This window comes from Scylla paramamosain, chromosome 13, assembly GCF_035594125.1.
Source record: "Scylla paramamosain isolate STU-SP2022 chromosome 13, ASM3559412v1, whole genome shotgun sequence".
NCBI classification, from domain to species: domain Eukaryota; kingdom Metazoa; phylum Arthropoda; class Malacostraca; order Decapoda; family Portunidae; genus Scylla; species Scylla paramamosain.
The window spans coordinates 20364029-20382084 of NC_087163.1; the positions used below are offsets into that span (position 1 = coordinate 20364029).

General features: G+C 44.3%; 2 protein-coding genes across 6 annotated transcripts in view; one reads left to right on the forward strand and one right to left on the reverse strand.

Annotated features, from left to right (window-relative positions):
- Nucleotides 1–13058, forward strand: part of LOC135106478 (uncharacterized) — a 107610-nt gene extending 94552 nt beyond the window's left edge. For 2 of the 4 annotated variants that reach the window (XM_064015510.1, XM_064015511.1), the window contains exons 8-21: nt 608–778; nt 1454–1593; nt 2973–3155; nt 3406–6730; nt 7016–7254; nt 7918–8239; nt 8537–8659; nt 8924–9036; nt 9162–9326; nt 9441–9572; nt 9936–10324; nt 10648–10759; nt 11122–11199; nt 11343–13058. In XM_064015510.1, coding sequence (XP_063871580.1) covers nt 608–778; nt 1454–1593; nt 2973–3155; nt 3406–6730; nt 7016–7254; nt 7918–8239; nt 8537–8659; nt 8924–9036; nt 9162–9326; nt 9441–9572; nt 9936–10324; nt 10648–10759; nt 11122–11199; nt 11343–11426 — 5576 coding nt within the window. In that variant the 3' untranslated portion in view covers nt 11427–13058. The remainder of the gene's footprint in view (nt 1–607; nt 779–1453; nt 1594–2972; nt 3156–3405; nt 6731–7015; nt 7255–7917; nt 8240–8536; nt 8660–8923; nt 9037–9161; nt 9327–9440; nt 9573–9935; nt 10325–10647; nt 10760–11121; nt 11200–11342) is intronic. The other 2 variants (XM_064015512.1, XM_064015513.1) reach the window with 2 other exon arrangements.
- Nucleotides 13059–15000: 1942 nt separating this feature from the next.
- Nucleotides 15001–18056, reverse strand: part of LOC135106171 (homeobox protein prophet of Pit-1-like) — an 8731-nt gene continuing 5675 nt past the window's right edge. For both annotated transcript variants that reach the window (XM_064014958.1, XM_064014959.1), the window contains exons 4-5: nt 17831–17996; nt 15001–16110 (exon numbers count right to left, since the gene is read on the reverse strand). In XM_064014958.1, coding sequence (XP_063871028.1) covers nt 15910–16110; nt 17831–17996 — 367 coding nt within the window. In that variant the 3' untranslated portion in view covers nt 15001–15909. The remainder of the gene's footprint in view (nt 16111–17830; nt 17997–18056) is intronic.

The following is an 18056-nucleotide window of genomic DNA, read 5'->3' on the forward strand; positions in this document are numbered from 1 at the left end:
CCCTCATTGGTGTACCTTGAAGCTGGCGAGGTGCACGTGGCAGCCAAGTGTACCTGTGGGTGATGGGCGATTCACGGATGTGTGTCTTCTTTAAGTTACCCCCGAACATACATATCACTTGTTCAAGATGAGCTTCACACACCACAAAACAACCCCAGATGCCCCTCACGCTATGATATATGTGCTTGCCTGTGAACATTTGACAGCTTGGTGTTGAGCAGGAGAGAGAGCCAACCTGTTGGACACCCCTCCTGCCAACACTGCATCGCTAACACACTAAGCATATTCCCGTCCCATTGGCTCCCTTGTCCGGCCAAGCATTCAGAATCATGTATATACCTGTGGTATTTTTCACGGGAAAAAAGATTAGACCTGACGAGGGTTGCCAGCACGAGGCCAAAGACTGATGAGCTGTACAGTAATGTTTTAATTGAAGTAATTTACTTCATTATCACAGTGTGACGCGGAAACTGCAGTTGAACTCACTCTTGACTAGTTAATTTATGCCTGGTCAGTTTGCGGCCTGTGGTGGGGCGAGGAGTCATGTATTGCTGGCTTGTGTTTGGTTGTGGTGGAATGCAAAAGCAAGACGTTTTTGGTCATGCAGGGTCGGGTCAGGGGTCGGGTCGGGCGGTGGTTGGCCTGCCCGTGTCAGAGCAGGTCGAGGGGACGGCGCGCGAGGGCGGGGCGCAGCACATCAATGCTCGCTTCAGCATCGGCGCCCGACACAACCTTGCCACTAAAGTCATGAGTAATGGTGTCGAGGTCATTGTTGCCGGTAAGTGCATGGACCTCACCTGTCGCCATTGTAAGGGTGAGGTGGGTGGGTTTCGGGGAGAAGCAGCCCAGTGACAATGTTCAGGGAGCATTAGTCATAGGGAAGACACATCTGCCACTCATTGTGAAGTCGAGAGGCATGATGGGTTGCTTTCCCTTAATCTGCCCACCACACCCACGAGGAAAGCAGTGTAGCTCTTCTCTTCCTCCGTATCTCTTCTTTCTCTCTCTCTGAAGCATCTTCGTCTCTCCCCTCTTATCTTTTTCCAGTAAGGCATCCCACCCTTACTTCTACTCTTTAACTTCCACCTCCACTCTTCTTGAGCACACCATTAAAGCACTGCACTCCTCACTGGCACTCTCTCTCACCACGTGGTTACTCTAACATAATAATCACTAACGTGTTGAGCACCATCACTGTAGTATAGTACTGCCTGTATCATATCATGACTTTGTTTGTATATAAGTTTGTAATTTGAGAACCATAAATAAGTTCACAATCATTTCATTTATTTTTTTTATTTATTAATTATTTTTTATTTCATTCTATTTTATTTTATCTTTATTTATTTATTTATTTATTTTTATTTTTTATTTTTTTCTTCTTTTTCTGTGTCCCTCATAAGTAGTCTTGCCAGGGACATTGTAAATGTTCATGTTATTCTGTGTGTTACAGGCGACAAGACTGCCCTGCCACTGCCCAAAGACCAGGTCATCTCGAACAACTTTGAAAAATTCCGCCGACCAATTACCCTTCCGCCATCAACTCTTTCTGACCAAATGGTATTGTTCTCCTCTGAAACCGAGCGTCCCTTGGTAAGTTCCTACATAGAGTTTTTGCTGCCTTGGTTCAGTGGTTTAGTTAGTTATTGATTAGTTTGGTTCTTTATATTACAGTGACTTTTCTTTCAGATTTCACTTACTTTAATATATTTTGTTACAGGCCTTGTTCGATGGCTGAATTAGCTATATATTATTTCATTAGTTTAATTTATTATAACAGGGCTTAGTTTTCTTTCATATTCTTTTTTTTTTTTTTTACCTTTTATTAACTTTTCATCTTATTTAAGTAGTCTAGTACAAAAATTCTGAACTTAGATGTAATTTCTTAAAAATCTGGCCACTGTAGATGAACTGGAAAGCTGTGTACAATTAGTTCTCAGGATCTTGCATTAGTTCAACTAGTCCCTCCTTATGTTGCTCTTCATAACAACTACTTGATGACTATCTGATATTCTCCTTCCATATATTTTAGCCCATACCAGTAGTTAATTAGTGAATAGTAGCACTACCACCAGCTTCTGTACTAACAAGACTAACTGATTAACAACCTTTTAGTACTTAATAGATAGCAGGTAATGTCTTAACTAACCCATACTAACAGGACATAGACTCACAAGCCAGGCATTTAACTGGGGATAGTTGGCCTCGTCCTTCCTCCTACACCAAGCATCCATCCCCATCCTCTCCGTATGCCATCTCCCTCCTGGCAATGCTGCAAGATAAGATTAACTTCGAGATGGACATGGAGTCCCCAACAAATCTACTTGGAACAGTGCTGTCCGTGGCTGACCTTATCACAAACAAGGGTCAGGTCACGCCACCCTTGCCTGCCCCTATTCACCCTGGGCTCAAGTACACTTCATCCCACAACATGCTCAAGTCCCCATTGACCTTTACTCATATGACAACCGTGACTTATTTGAGTCAGGTTCCAGGGGCAGGCGACATGACACTCACAAAGATCATAACCAACGTGTTGACTCAGACTCACAGTCTCTACGTTCCTCTCCCTCCCCCCAGTGTGACAGCCAAGGTAACCTCAGTGGTCCTTTTTACAGGTAACACAGTATAGTAGCAGCAGTTGGGGCTGTCAGTAGTGAGCCCCAGCTGGCTTATGCTTCATTCCACTCAGCTGCCACACAGTTGTATCTGACACAGTGACACCAGATGCACTGAGATGACCATGCAACCTGTAGTGCATGCTGACTATCACAGTAATCTGTGGTCTTTACCATGCCCAGCAGACCACTGTGCACCCATGCACCTGCACATTTGTAGACTGTTGTATTCCTCTCTCTCAGACATTTCTGCAAGATTACTGAAGAATATTCAACTTTTTAGAATATGTGATTAGTTACCTTACTGGTATTTGACTGCATGTAGCATCAGCACCTCCATTATCTTGGTGACAGGTGACACAGCTGGCAGGTGGTGATGACGGCATCTACCAGACCAACACCTACTTCACCACCTACACTTACTACAACACTCTGTTGGCTGGAAACAAGCCCTTTGTCATCACCAGCAAACAGACCCTTGAGAATGTGGTGACTGTACCACTCCCTCACACTGGACATTTCATTGAACACACTGAGGTAAGGGCACACATGATATCTAAATAAGACTAAAGAGACTTGATTGGCACTTCCCAGCACCAAGGTGCAGAATTGTAAGGTTACTTTAGAGACTGGAGAGAGAGATGAAATGGACTTAGACATGACTTTGAAGGAACTTGAACATAACTACCCATAAGAATGCATGTTAATGGAGGAGGTGATTCTCCTCTGATCCATGAAATGTTGACATTCATGTACAGGTATTCATGACAAAATTTTGGCATTGCAGGTCACTTTTGACACTCACACCTACTACAAGACCCAGACCTTCACACGTACCATTGGAGGGGAGGCCTCCCAGACGGTGGTCACCTCTCAGGATGTCCAGACCCAGGTTGTGGTAACAGAAGCACCATCAGTAGAGCGCACCTCCGTCTCACCCACTCAGGCCTCCTTCGTCACCAAGACCTACTTCACCACACTCACCTACTTCAACACTGCAGTAGAAGGTGGCACCACAGTAATCAGCAGTGACACAGTTGTCTCCTCAGAGGTTGTGACAGAGCCAGTTCACATCACAAAGACTCCCAGCCTGGATCTGGCAGAGTTTGGCTTGACTTCCACACCAACCACTCCATTGGCAACTTCAACCAGTTTTGACCAAGATGACCTTGTTCTCTATGCCACCAAAACTATATACACAACCCTCACCTACCTCACTACTATTCTTGAGGGTAGTGACACTATAACTACTTCCAGCATTGATATTTCCTCAAGTATCATCACAGAGCCTGTGACTACGGCTTTGAGCTATGAGGAACTCAGCATCTTGAGGGAATCCTTTTTATCCAATCAAGCATCTTCCACAGCCAGTGGTGAATCTCAGCTTCACACTGTATCCTACATAAAGGTCCATGATAATGTGTACAAACAGCTTCGCACTCTATATGCCACATACACTCACTTCACAACTCTCCACAATGGTGAAATACTGTCCAGAATGGAAACAAAGACAAAGATCCTCACCTCTACTGTTACAACCTCCAGTGTTGCAGCTTCTCTTATCATTACTCCTACAAGTCAGATTGACATTCCAGTCTCCACAGCAGCTCCAGGAATTGATACATCTAGTTCTGTTCAGCTGGATCCATCCTATCTGTCTTCCCTGAAGAGTTCTTTCTTGGATCGGGAAACCACATCTCTTGCTGGTCCTGGTGAGGAGGAAGGGCTGCAGGCCACAGTGCTGGTAGAGGAGGGAGATGCTTCTGGTACATTTGTGGTTAGTGATTCCACCACCTCAGCCACTCTGCTGGTGAGGCCTACTGATGAGATCTCCACTTCAGTGACTTCAGGCCAGACCATTGTGGTATTTGATCCAGATCATCTGTCTTCTCTGAAATTATCATTCCAGGCCAACATTGGCCCCTCTAATCATACTTACCCACCAATAACTGAGGAGCCATCTACTGACAGACCTGTGTATGTTAGTGATGGTGAGGAGATTGATCCTACAGCACCAATAGTCACAGAACCTTATCCACCTGTGACTCCTCCTGAAGTAATAACACCCTCAAGTGAACCAGTCACCCCAGAGATTGTTACACCAGATACATCTGAGCCAGTGGAGGTGACAACCCTTGATAGTTCCACAGATACCCCTGGAAGTGAGTCACCAGTTGTTTCACCAACTCCTGCTGTAGTTCCTCCTCCAGCTCCAGCCCCTGCTCCTGCTCCTGCAGCTGGGACCACTTCTGCCCCTGCATCAGATGGCAGTGTAGGCCCTGCAGAATATTCACTGACAGGCAGCAGTGATAATGCCCTCAACATTGACCTTGGCCCCATGCTAACCGCTGTAGCAGGTTTGCTGCGTAACAACCTTAACAGCCAGAGCAGCATTAGTGCCAAATCTGATGGTGAAGTAAACAATCGCAGGAAACCAGGACTACCTCTGCGACCCACAAACACTCTCATCTCTCCACAACAAGAGCCTTTGTTGATCCCTGTAGGTGGAGTGGGTGCTTCACTCAGCAGCACACGCGATCACACACTGGGTCCTGAACAGGGCTTCATTCCCCTGAGGCGACCTGATGGCAGCACTCCACAGAGCCAGCCACGATTCCCCGGCCAGGATCCAAGACATGAGGCACCACAAAATTCAGGGTTTATAAAGGTTGCACCTGAGAGACCTGTTTTCTCTGCTCCAACTGGCATTAAAGACATGGAAGGTTTTGGTCCAACTTTCCTTCCACCTCAAACACAGTCTGGCTTCACTGCAATGACAGATGACCATATTGCATCTACCAAAGTTTCTGTCATATCTGGATCCCCAACCATCTTCTTTGGTGGTGTTGCACTTCATGATCTTCCACCTCCAGGCCAACCAATTCCTGCAAATCATGGCCACAGCGGTGACTTTGGTACTGTCACCATCCATCCCAGCCACACAGTTCCTGTGGGCCACACAAGACCTGTGCCAATACCAGTTCCAGTTGCAGGTCCTGGTGCTGGAGGACCAATCCCCCAGCCAGTGCTGCCAGAAGTGCTCACAGACAGGGAGATATCAGGTGACTCCCACCTATACCTGGATTCCAGGCCAAACCCACAACATCCTCAGCCATCCCGTGTGGGTCCTCAGACCATTGTGAGCATTGAGGGTGACAATCGAATTGTGGGAACACAAGTTATCCATGGCCACCCAACCACCCAACGCCATCCTGAGCCACCCATTATTGTCTCTCCCGCTGGTGCTGAGTACATCCTTCACTCAACAGTTGGTGTGGGAATAATATCTGGTGAGCCAGATGAAGACAGGCCACTACCACCTCCAGGTCTTCAAAGTACTGTCATATCTGGGGTGGAAACGGTTTTCCTGGGACATGGCAAGGACAGGGGTCGCACCACAGTTGTGCGTGGCTCCTCTACAGTTTTGTCTGGAGCCACCACCATCTTTGGTTCACTGTTCACTCGTCCAGCAGGTGGTAGTGAGGTAGGAGGTGATTTGACTTCTGTTGTGAGTGGACCAGGAGGTGTGCCAACCCGCTTCATAACCCATGTGGAGACTGTACCTCGCACTGTGACTGCCACACACACGGAGTTTGTGTTTACAGCAGGTGTCACCTCTACCTTGACACAGGTGGTGTACAGCACTCTTCCACCTCGCACTATTGTCTCTACCATTGTTGGCACAGCAACAAGAGTTAATTATGTAACTGTTACTGTTACCCCTGATGGTGCCACTGTGACTGGTGGCCTTCGTGGAGACCAAGACCCAACCACTTACCCACCTGGTTCACCCTTTGACCCAGCCAACTACCCATCCTTCCCACTGAACCCCAATCCACATGGAGAAGAACTCAGGCTTCCTGGAGATGCTGAGGCTGTTCTGAGTGAAGATACTTTAGGCATTGCTGAAGATAATGAAATCAGCAAAGTAGTGGAGAGCAATAGTCCAGACCAAGAAATTAATGTAAGTGGTCCCCTAAGGGCACCTGTCTCCCCATGTGACCCACAGTGCTCTGCTGCTCGCTATGAGGTGTGTCGTGTTGTTCAGGGAGAGCACACTTGTGTCTGCCGTCCTGGCTACTCCCGCAGAAATGAATATGATGTCTGTAAACGTAAGTAGTGCGACTGAGCTTGTTTTCTTGAATCTTACCAGTAATGCCTTATGCAGAGTCTAAAGTTGCTGTATTTTGAAAACTGCAGAAAATATTGGAATCATGCATGTGCAGCAATGTGCTTAAATCAATTAAAGTAATTCAAAGAAATTAGATGTAAGTATTGTATGAGTATGCTACAAATACAATGATAACATTGAGAATATTTCCTTGAAATGTAAATTTTGAAATAAAGCAAGAAAAAGATAGCTCAGAAAGTCTTAGTAATGGTTTCTTTTCTCACAGCTTCCATTGCTTACAACATCCAAGTGCTCCTGGATGGCATGAGTGACGGGCAGCTCGTGTTTGACTCTGTCCTGCGAAATGCCTCCCATCCCATCACCCAGGACCTGTCCTACATCACTGTGCATGGTGTGGGCCAGGCCATGATGGACACTCCTCTTGCTCCTCGATACCACACTGCCACCATCACCAAATTCTCTGACACCAAGGAGATGGTGATGCCAGTGTCTGTTTATGATATGGTAAGCTTATTATATAATTGGTCATGTACTTTTCTCTGGCAGCGTGTTAGTTATGATTGGATAGCAAGGTGAAAGCAAATTTCTAACTTTCTGGCACAGAATAGCATTGAAGTACAGTAAAATCCCTCTCATCCGGCATTCAAGTATCTGGCAGCTTCAAGTATCCGGCACATTTTTCCCTGAGCCTTAAAATCAATAAAAAATCAATGTGTACTCATAAAATCGATTAAAATTCCCACGCGAGGCATACTTTGTCCCCTTGCCACCAGAGCGCACTGCTTCATGCCACCCGCGGCCCACTGCACTGTGTTTACTCAGTGACTCAGTCCCGCGTGTGCACTGTTTATCGCCTGACACCTTCATCATGCCTAAAGCTGTAGAAAAGAGGAAGCGTGTTGTGCTTACACTTAAGCAGCTGATCAGATCAGCTGATCTTTGTTATGGTAAGATGCATGAGTGTAGGGTGGTGATTGTGGACATAATTTCACTTCTATTCAAGTATCCGGCAATATTCAAGTATTCGGCATGTCGGCGGTACCGTTGATGCTGGATAAGAGGGATTTTACTGTAAATGCATTAAAGTATTACCGTATATTTTACATAAGTTGTATTATGTTCCCATTTTGAATGCAAATATATTATTCATCCATGTGTAATTATCAGGACCATGGGCTGGTGGCAGATGTCAAGGTGGAGTTCTTGAGGGATGAGGATGAAACAGAAGAGAATTTCCTGGATGAGTTGAAGGTGAAGGAGGCACTGGAGACAGCACTGAAAGAAAGCAACTATTCCCTGGGTGGCACAGGACTCTTCACCAGCAGGGCAGCAGCAATACTGGCCTCAGAGGACTTCAATGAGTGCATTGTTGAAGGCCACAATGATTGTTCACCCAATGCCAACTGCTTCAACACACCTGGCTCTTACCTGTGTGCCTGCAAGGATGGCTTTAAGGACATTTCAGATGTTCCTGGAAGGGAGTGTGCTGGTAAATATAATTTCTGTTGTGCTTTCTTGAGTTATTTAAATTTATTTAGTTTCAAGCATCACAGTCTTATTTATTTATTGTTTGTCTTGTTTTGTGTAAGAATCCCAAACTTGTAAGGAATATAGTGACATACATTCTAAATTCTTGTGTTCCTTAGGCATGGAGATTTAATGTATGTACAATACATATCCCTTTACTCCTTGCATACCTTCAAAGCTAACTATATAGAAGAGCATGAAGTATGGCATACTATGGTGATTTCCACATAATAACTCCCCTGCTGTGGTGCACCAACAGTCCAGACGGAGCAGTGTGCACAGTGCAACTTCCAGGGCGAGTGTGTGACAGAACCAGATGGCTCAGTGGGATGCCGGTGCCTGCAGTGGTTCAGTGGTAACCGATGTCAGCTCAACCTTAGAGGTAATGTGACTCATGTTCTTGTGTTAGTGTATGGACTCTGTATTGGACAGCCTGTGTAGGTACTTTACATTATCACATGCTCATAAAAAGTTTACCTATGAAATTCAAAGCATTTTTTGGGAGATAGAGGTATAACTTAATCCCTGAATCCCTTATGAAGTGTATTCCTGCCTAATTATAAATACACTATGCTAAATAAGTTTTACCTATGACTGGAACTGGAGATTTGGCTACACACTATATTAATCCATTTTGTTTTGGCAGTGATGCTGATAGCGCTGGTGACTGTGGGCGCCCTTTTGATCCTGCTGCTGCTGCTGTGTGTGGTGCTGTGTTGCCTGAGAGCACGACGTAATGCACAAGACAAACTGGCACAGGTATTGGGGCTTGGCATTAGTATTTTGTTTCTTTAACATACAAAACAGAACTCTGAGAATGTGTATTTCAGTCCCAGCTTCCTGTGTAAGACTAAAATACTTAATTCGTTGTGTTGGTACTGCAGGTGCCTGGAGCCCCGACCTTCCTGCGGGCACGCTCTACCGACATGTCAGGCACGCTGGACCGCCGTGCCATGATTCACGAAACGTCTTCTGAGAGCTCCGGGGAACATCCGCACCACCACCACCATCCCCAACCCCACCACCACCACCGCCAAGCCTCTTTCATGGTAAGCTGGAACAAGGGAAGATCTACATCTATTGAGGAATCTTGTTTGATTTGTTTTTAAAAGCCTCTGTCTCATGGATATAGTGAAAATCACAGAACATTTCCTTCTCTTCAGACCCCCAGCACAGCAGAGAAGCACGAGCGTGTGATTCGGCCTCCCCGGTCAGAGATCAGCACCACCCGACGGTCACGCTCCTCCTTTGCTGAAGATCGGTCCATGGGAGTGCACACCACACTGCCACCTGTGGTAGGTTTCTTCATTCAATGTCTCCCACAACACTGGTGGGTAGAGTCTGGTGTTCTAGGGAAATGTTGATGTCAGTGTTTTCATTTGATTTTTCTGGTGATACAAGTGAAATAGAATATATGTCCTGTTTTTTCATATATTAATTTTTTTATGTCTGTCTATATTTTCAGTTATTTGTTCATTTGTATTTCATGTTCACAATATTTTCATGAAGAAATCTTCCTTGGAATAAGTGTTACTATCAGTCCCCTTGTTTGCAAGGAGGGGTTGAAGTATACTTCTTGCATGAAGAAGTTGTTGCTTTTTGCTTTGTTGCACAGCTACTAAAGCATTAAGTTTTTAAATGCAATGCTTTCCTTCCAGCTGATCCCAAGAGTGAAGGGTCCAGCTCCCCCTCGGCCAGCAGTGGTGAGCCGGGATAAGGATGGGGAGCCAAGAGTCATGATTGGTGCTGATGCCCGCTCTGACCTAGCTAGCTCCCAGCAGGCCTTTGTTGACCTGCTGGATCCACCTGGACCTGTTGCCTGTCACTCCAGCAGGAGGGAGAGCATGACTGCTGCCTCTATCCACAGCAGTGCTCGCATCAATCGTTCAAGATCACACTCCCGGGAACGCCTGTCTGATGCCTTCCTCCACCAGCTCCACCCACAAGGATCCACCCGCTCTCGCTCCACTGACAGGCTCCACACCAGCACCCATGACCTCAACTCAGAGTTTGGTGTGAACTATTCCTTCCGGGGAGATGGTGAGCGGTAAGTTTTCCTGCTGGTGCTTCTGCTGTGGGCATGCAGAGTCCCGTGTATTTGTTAACTATGCTGAAATACATTCAGACAGCGACTTAACTATTCTAGTATATACTCATACAAGTCCCTGTACATGAGTATGGATATCATATGATAGGTGTTTGCTTTTACCTGTAGGTATTCTTATTTTGCTGTTTCATATCAAAGACATGAAGTAAATATTGAATTTATAATTTTGATAGAATCTAACTAAACACTAAAGTAAGGAACTTAGTCCACAAAACATTATATAATTTAGAAAACAAATACTAATGAATATACTTTTGTGGCAGGACAATGAGTGAGGCGAGGTCTTATGACGAGACCACAGTGCGTCCTCCAATCAGAAGCCTGCGGGCTGAGAGTTTCTATTCCTCAAAGGCACTCTCATCTCAGCACATTTCTGTAAGTACTTCAGGTAGTGTGGAATGGAACATCACTAAGTGGATGTAATTATGGGAAATATACACTCAAGATACATTTAATTGTGTTGCCTGAGTAGTTTCTACAGTGAATTATGGCACTGACATCCTAATAAAATTTACTTTGCTGCTCATTATGTCACAGTCGCTCCTCTCCTCTATAGTTTAGAAGCATGATTTTTCTTTAATCTAATTGAGATGCTTGTAAATTCATGGCACATATCACTTTTGCAGCACATAGCCTGTTTGTAGTTTGTCATGCTCCATGGATCACACTCACCCTGCTGTAAAGCTTGAGTTGTATTTTCTTGCACTCCTTCCTCACCCTGTCTTGCCCTCTTATAGGAACATCAGACCATGGCTGAGAGGGATGGAGGCTCTACTGTGGTTTATCCTCAGACTGAGCTGTACCGACCAGTAAGGGTAAGTGTCACCATATCTTTCTTTGCTGCATGGTATTGTTCTCAGTAAAAGATGGGGTTCTCTAGTATCTGTAGGGAGATGCCTTGTGTGTCCCAGTTTTGTAAAGCTCTTCAGGTTCACTCAAGCCAGATTCTCTCTTTCAGGATAATGACTCAATAAGTGACATGAGTGAAATGCAATCCAAAGTCACTTCCACCAGGGGAGCTTCAAGGAACTTCTTCTCCTGAGTGGCTCCTGAATCTGCCAGCCACCCATCCCTGCTCAAGACTGCCTCGAAAGGAGGCTGCTGTTCTCAGCGCCAGCTTAAGGCAGCTTCTGAGAAGTGAAAAAAAATATTCTATACATTGTAGATGTACATTTCTAAATCATCAATATGTAATTCAGTGATATTAATCAAAGTACACAATACATATAAATGAAATATTGCAAAGAAATTTTAATGTGTATAAAACCAAGTAATATTATTTCATGAATATCTCTTCTAGTAATGCATATGTTGTAAGGAAATTAATGTTACACGGAGAAAGTTAAGAGATTAAGATACAGAGAATGTATATTATTAGTTTTATTTTTTGTACTTGCCTACTTATCCCCATAAAAGAAACTAAGAGTGTTTACTCAAAATTAACAATGGCGCTCTGCCGTTATGTTAGGATGCTGTTCCTCTTATTTTCAGAGGCGTGTGTGTGAGAAGGGAGCAGCCTTTCCCTTTTCCTGACGGTGCATATCGAAAAGCAAAAAAGGTCACTTGGAGCTCAGGTCATGCACTCACTGCTCAAGAAGCTTCATGGTATTTATTTATACTTCATGAAACAGGCTTCATGCACTGCATGTCTTCTGTTTCATCTGGTTGCCTTTTTTATATTAAAAACAAATGATTGTGAATCTAACAATGTCAGCCTGATTTGTGACCTATTTTGCTGATCTATAAATATCTATATTTTTTCAGAAATTTATCATGTATTGTACTGATATACTATATATATTTGTTACTTTGGTAAACAATCACGAGTGTTGTTATATTAGTACAGTGTAATTACTAATGTCTAATTTTAGGATAATATTCATATGATGAAAGTTGCATTTGAGTTGAAAGTTTCTCCAAGTGGTGTTTGCTCCATATGAGAATTGTCTGGGGCTGAGGCCCTCTTTTCTCACTTGCATACTTTATGAGGTGAATCCTTATCCTAGCAGTTTTGAAGTGTACATACAACCACTGTATATATTTGTACCCGAGAGCATGTCTGGCTGGTCCAAGCGAACTACACCACCCTAACAGTCTAACAACTGATTGGTACATTGACAAGTGCCCAGGTACTGCTTGTGTCAGTGGGAAAGTGACACTGGGAGCTGTCCTGACAGCTACATGTGGAGCACCTTGAAAATTTTGAGGTAGAGTCACTGTGGCCTTGTGTGCAGTGGCAGGGAGCTGCTATGCTGTGTACTGGCAGGCCTGACACTGGCACTAGCTGGGAGCCGTCTTCCCCATGCTGGCAGGTCTTCTTATACCATCTTAGGGTTGATATTTTGTACATTGTAGGACTAAGGATCTTCACCGCTGTGCCAGACTGTGCTCGCTGCCCCCAGGACCTGCTGTGGTGGGGTCTCCTCACAGCCTGCTTCTGGGGATGCAGGACACAGCTCAAGAGAAGGATTATCATACTTGTATAAACTTTCTTTGTGCCAAATGGCAGCACTTACTGGGTTCCTGTATGACTTGGGTAGTTTTCTGTGTCGGGTGGGCAGTTGGTGCTCCTTTGTGCCTGTCATGCTGCCCCAAGGTCTGGCCTGCCCTGAGGAGGACTGTTGTCAAGAGTGTACTGCGCTTGTTCCATTTTATTAATAAACCTATATCAATATTTCTGTGTTTGGGTTATTTTGGTTGATATTCTTCACCATTGTCATGACTCATGACAGTAGTAATCCAAAACAAACAAAGAGTGTATTCACTTTGCTGAGTTACTTTTAAAAGGAATGACATCTTGAACACAAAACTCAAGTGAAACTAATGCATGCATGCAGGTACATAATATGTTACTTGTAAATTACAATGTGATAAAGCATGTATCTTCAGCTGAAATTTCATTACTGATTGAGAAAATTTCAGACCATATAAGCCTACCTGTAGCATTTTTGAAGATAAATTGTGAATGTATGAGTAGAATGATTTGATTAAAAATATCGTATACCACGTTAATGCCTAGTGAGTGACAGCTGTGTGAAAGTGGACATACCATGGTCAACATTGAGGAATACTCATACCCTGATTGTTTAGAAATAATGATGAGCAGGATTAAGAACATAATAGGGAGTGATTAGGAACACAGTGCAGCTAACTAATCAACAGCCTAACTAAACTAATTGGAGTGAATATTTTGTGGAATTTTCTTTAATAACACTTAGGATAGCTATTTGACAATGATAGTGCGTTTTGTAAGGCAGACTAGCTATAACCACCACAGACTATTCTCGTGTATGGCAGGTGAGAAAGAGAAAAGAAAAAAAAAAGGCTTGTAACAGGAGCTACGTGACACCTGCAGTGCGATTAATGGCCTCCTGATTGGTCACGTGATCAGCTCACATGCACAATTTTACCTACAATGGACAACAACCACTATGATTACTTCTTTGTTTTGTTTTTAGCAACGAATATATCTATATACAAGAAAACTGATATAACGAAGCAACAGTGATACAAATATTTTATCATCCTTATTACATAACAAGTCACCACCACGAAGTAAACACAGTAGCTCTCGAGACACGTGTAAGTGAGCACCCCATAGTCGGCGAATCCTGCTGAAAAGGTAATTACACTGCTGCCTTATTCCTAAAGTACCTTTTTATCCTCAATACCTTCCACTATAACTCAATATTTACCAGTGTACCTTGCCGCGTGCTGCCAGGTGCGATGCGCAGGTGTGGAATGGCGGTATTCAACACCAAACAAGAGAGGTGTCTCGGGCCGTTTTGAGTCACTGGCCGCTTTGGTTAGTAAGTCCTTTTTTCCCCGAGTGGCGCCTGGTCAGCTTTGTTTGTTCGGTTATTAGTAAATCCTGACCTCGAGTAATAATAGTGTGAAGTATTGAGGCCCTAACAATCTTTAAATTTATTTGTATTTATTTCTTTTTTCTTTTTTTATTTATTTGTATTTACTCTTGTCCGAAAGGCTTTTGAACATAGAAAGGCTGGCTTTATTACAGACATAACAGAGGTGGAACTACACTTTGTTGAGTGCTGAATAAATGTTTAAAATGTTAGTGATTTCCAACGTGTTTTGAGTTTCATAATTTCATAAGATAAAGATCCCTGCAGTCTACCTTGAGTCAAGGACCCCTTTTGTTACAACTATCTACTAGGCTCTTACGTCATTCATAGCTTGGGAGACCTTGAGAATGAATTAAGTAGGCAAGTAATAAGTTCCTTACCATAGGGGAGGGAGCTGCGGCCCCTCTGGTTCTCCCTTAGTAAGCTGTTTTGACCTTTGAAAATCTTGCCGATAGAACATTAATCCTTTGCAATGGCTAAGTTAAATATTGGTTTCAGTCCTGTTTCCAGGAATTCCAGAGTTCTGGCCTTTCGACATTGTTATTAGTGCAAACACTTGTAAATACACCTGTTTATTTACTTGAGCTTATTGTTATGTGTAGTGAGTTAGCCTTTGCCAGCCAGTGTTAGCGTCAGTCCAGGAAAGACCGCAAAAAAGGTCTTGCCTAGTGAATAACATAAATACTCGTGGAAGAAAAAACTACACTTAAAAGTAGGCTGCCTGTTTGGTGAAGGGAGGAAATCTTATTAAGCTTTTCATGATAACCACATTTATTGCACACTGGTAATACATATACCGGCTTTCTGTACAACGAAATGGAACCTCGTGAATACTTCATTGTCAAGAGAGAGAGAGAGAGAGAGAGAGAGAGAGAGAGAGAGAGAGAGAGAGAGAGAGAGAGAGAGAGAGAGAGAGAGAGAGAGAGAGGCTGTCCAGAAGCAGTGAATTAGTTAAAAAAAAAAAAGTCCAATATTAAAGTCAATGATGTTTACGTTTCAATTATCCGTGAAGTTTTTATCTCCACTGACCGGAAAATTTATGTCCAATAGATTTTAGTGTTATGTATTAAGAGAAGGGCGTGAGCTGCTTTGAGGAAGAAAAAAAGAATCTGGCTTGTGGCGTTACGAGTGGAAGAGAAAGAAAATGGTGTGTAGTGTAATTTCCGTATGAGTATTATTTGTAACGCTTCTGCTGTACATTATGAGAAACATGTGAGCTTCAGCTAACACACACACAAACACACACACACACACACACACACACACACACACACACACACACACACACACACACACACACACACACACACACACACACACACACGAAACCATATCATAATCTTCTCCATGATATGCAACCCAAGCAAATCAACACCTCCAGGTCTGTCAATAACATAGGTAGACTGTATTTACATAACACCAGAGAGGGAGGAATCAACACAGGGCTACACCGGACTACACTGTTACTACTTAAGTGTAATTAATTATTCTTTGGCGTGGAATGTGAGGAGAGAGAGAGAGAGAGAGAGAGAGAGAGAGAGAGAGAGAGAGAGAGAGAGAGAGAGAGAGAGAGAGAGAGAGAGAGAGAGAGAGAGAGAGAGAGAGAGAGAGAGAGAGAGAGAGAGAGAGAGAGAGATAGCCCTTAAAATACCAAAAGTGACCCTATTTCGATGAGGCTGAGGTCATAGTGGAGGACAGGTCGGTGGGCGTGAGGTCATCGTCGCTCTCCTGGGTCACCGTCAGCTCCTCGTCGTCGTCGTCGTTGTCGTGGCGGGGGGCGTGGCGGGAGGGAGGGGCGGGCAGGGGTCCTTCGTCGGTCCTCCCTAGCGGTCGTTTTTCGGGGGATGAGGGGCGACTACCAAGCTGGGGAGGAGAAATTACCTGATATATATGGGTTGGGGCGTAGGGATGTATATTGTTTTTTTTTTTTTTTTTATTGAGTGTGTGTGTGTGTGTGTGTGTGTGTGTGTGTGTGTGTAATAATAATAATAATAATAATGTGTGTGTGTGTGTGTGTGTGTGTGTGTGTGTGTGTGTGTGTGTGTGTGTGTGTGTGTGTGTGTGTGTGTGTGTGTGTTTGCGTGTGTGGAGTTTTTATTGTATTACATCTATGCTATATGCTTGGTTTGGGCTCAGCTAAAAACACATTATTGCTTTTTTTTTTATTTAAGTTGGACAAAAACGAGATTTTAACTTTTTGTACCACTCCTACGCTGATGATACCATCCTGCAATTTTTTTTTTTTTCACGTCTTTTCGTAGACGTCCAACCCTTCAGGAAATAAAAAGTTCACGCAGGGAAGCCTGATTTCTGATCTCTCTCTAAAATTTCTGATTGGGACACAGCAAACTTGGTATTGTTCAATGCCTCAAAAAACTCAATTCCTCCACTATCAACTCGACAAAACCTTCCTGACTACTATCCCCTCTTCTTCAGTGACACTCAACTGTCCCCCTCTTCTGCACTGAACACCCCCGGTCTGTCCTTTACTTATATTCTAAACTGGAAACTTCACATCTCATCTCTAGCTAAAACAGCTTCTATGGACTTCGGTGTTTTGAGTCGTCTCCTCCAGTTTTTCTTCCCACCCCCCGCCCACCCCCAGCTGCTAACTTTGTACAGGGGCCTTATCCGGCCATGTATGGAGTATGCTTTACATGTAAGGGGGTGGGGTGTTCCACTCATACCACTCTTTTAAACAGGATGGAATAGTAGTCTTATCAACTCCTCTCCTCTAACTGACTGTCTTCAGCCTCTTTCTCATCGCCACAATATTGCGGTAGAAGATAGCACTATCTACTACCGCTATTTTCATGCCAACTGCTCTTGCTAATTGCATGCCTCCCTCCCCTTCCGCAGGGTCGCTGCACAAGACTTTCTTCTTTCTCTCACCCCTATTCTGTCCACCTCTCTAATGCAAGAGTTAAACAGTATTCTCAATCATTCATTCCTTTCTCTGGTAAACTCTGGACCTCCATGCCTGCTTCTGTATTTCCACCTTCCTATGACTTGAACTCTTTCAAGAGGGAGGTTTCAAGACATCCTGTAATTTTTGACTACCGCTTTGGACTCTGTTTGGGGACCGGCACCTAAGTGGGCCTTTTTTTTTCTAGTTTTTGTCAATAAATTACTACTACTACTACTACTACTACTACTACTACTACTACTACTACTACTACTACTACTACTACTGCTATATTGTTAGGGATGTGTAGAATGATGTACAATGAATATTTTCGGTAAGTGTGGTATGAATGTGAGGTATATGTGAGTGGTGAATGCATGGTGAATAGACTGCGATATATTTGGTGGGCGGTGTACAGTGATGTATAGTGTAAAGGTAGGTGATGGTGCAGTGCTTAGCTGGTATATGTGTATGGTGAATGTATGGTGTATAAATGGTGATTATATACATAGGTATGGTGTGAGCTGGAAATGATTTAATGGTAGGCATGGTGTATGAGTGACCCTATGGAGTATAGCTTGTGTGGTGATGAAATGCGCCGTGGTAGCCGCTGTGTGGTATGTGTGGCGCAGGAGCCAGCGCGGCACTATAATGGCACCTGAGGGTAGCGGCACTCACCTGGGTGTGGGCGAGGTGCATGGGCAGGGCGAGGCGGGGCAGCAGGGGGTGGTCGTGCAGGGAGGCGTGGCTGAGGCAGGGACACAGGCCCGCCCCGAGACACCCCACGTGGTCCTCGCCGCGCCACCGCAGGGTCGCCGCTGCCGCCGCCCCGAGGTTGCTGATGCTGCGGAGGGAAGAAGACATCTCGCTTTCAGAGCAAAGACGGCGCCGGCACACGCTTCAA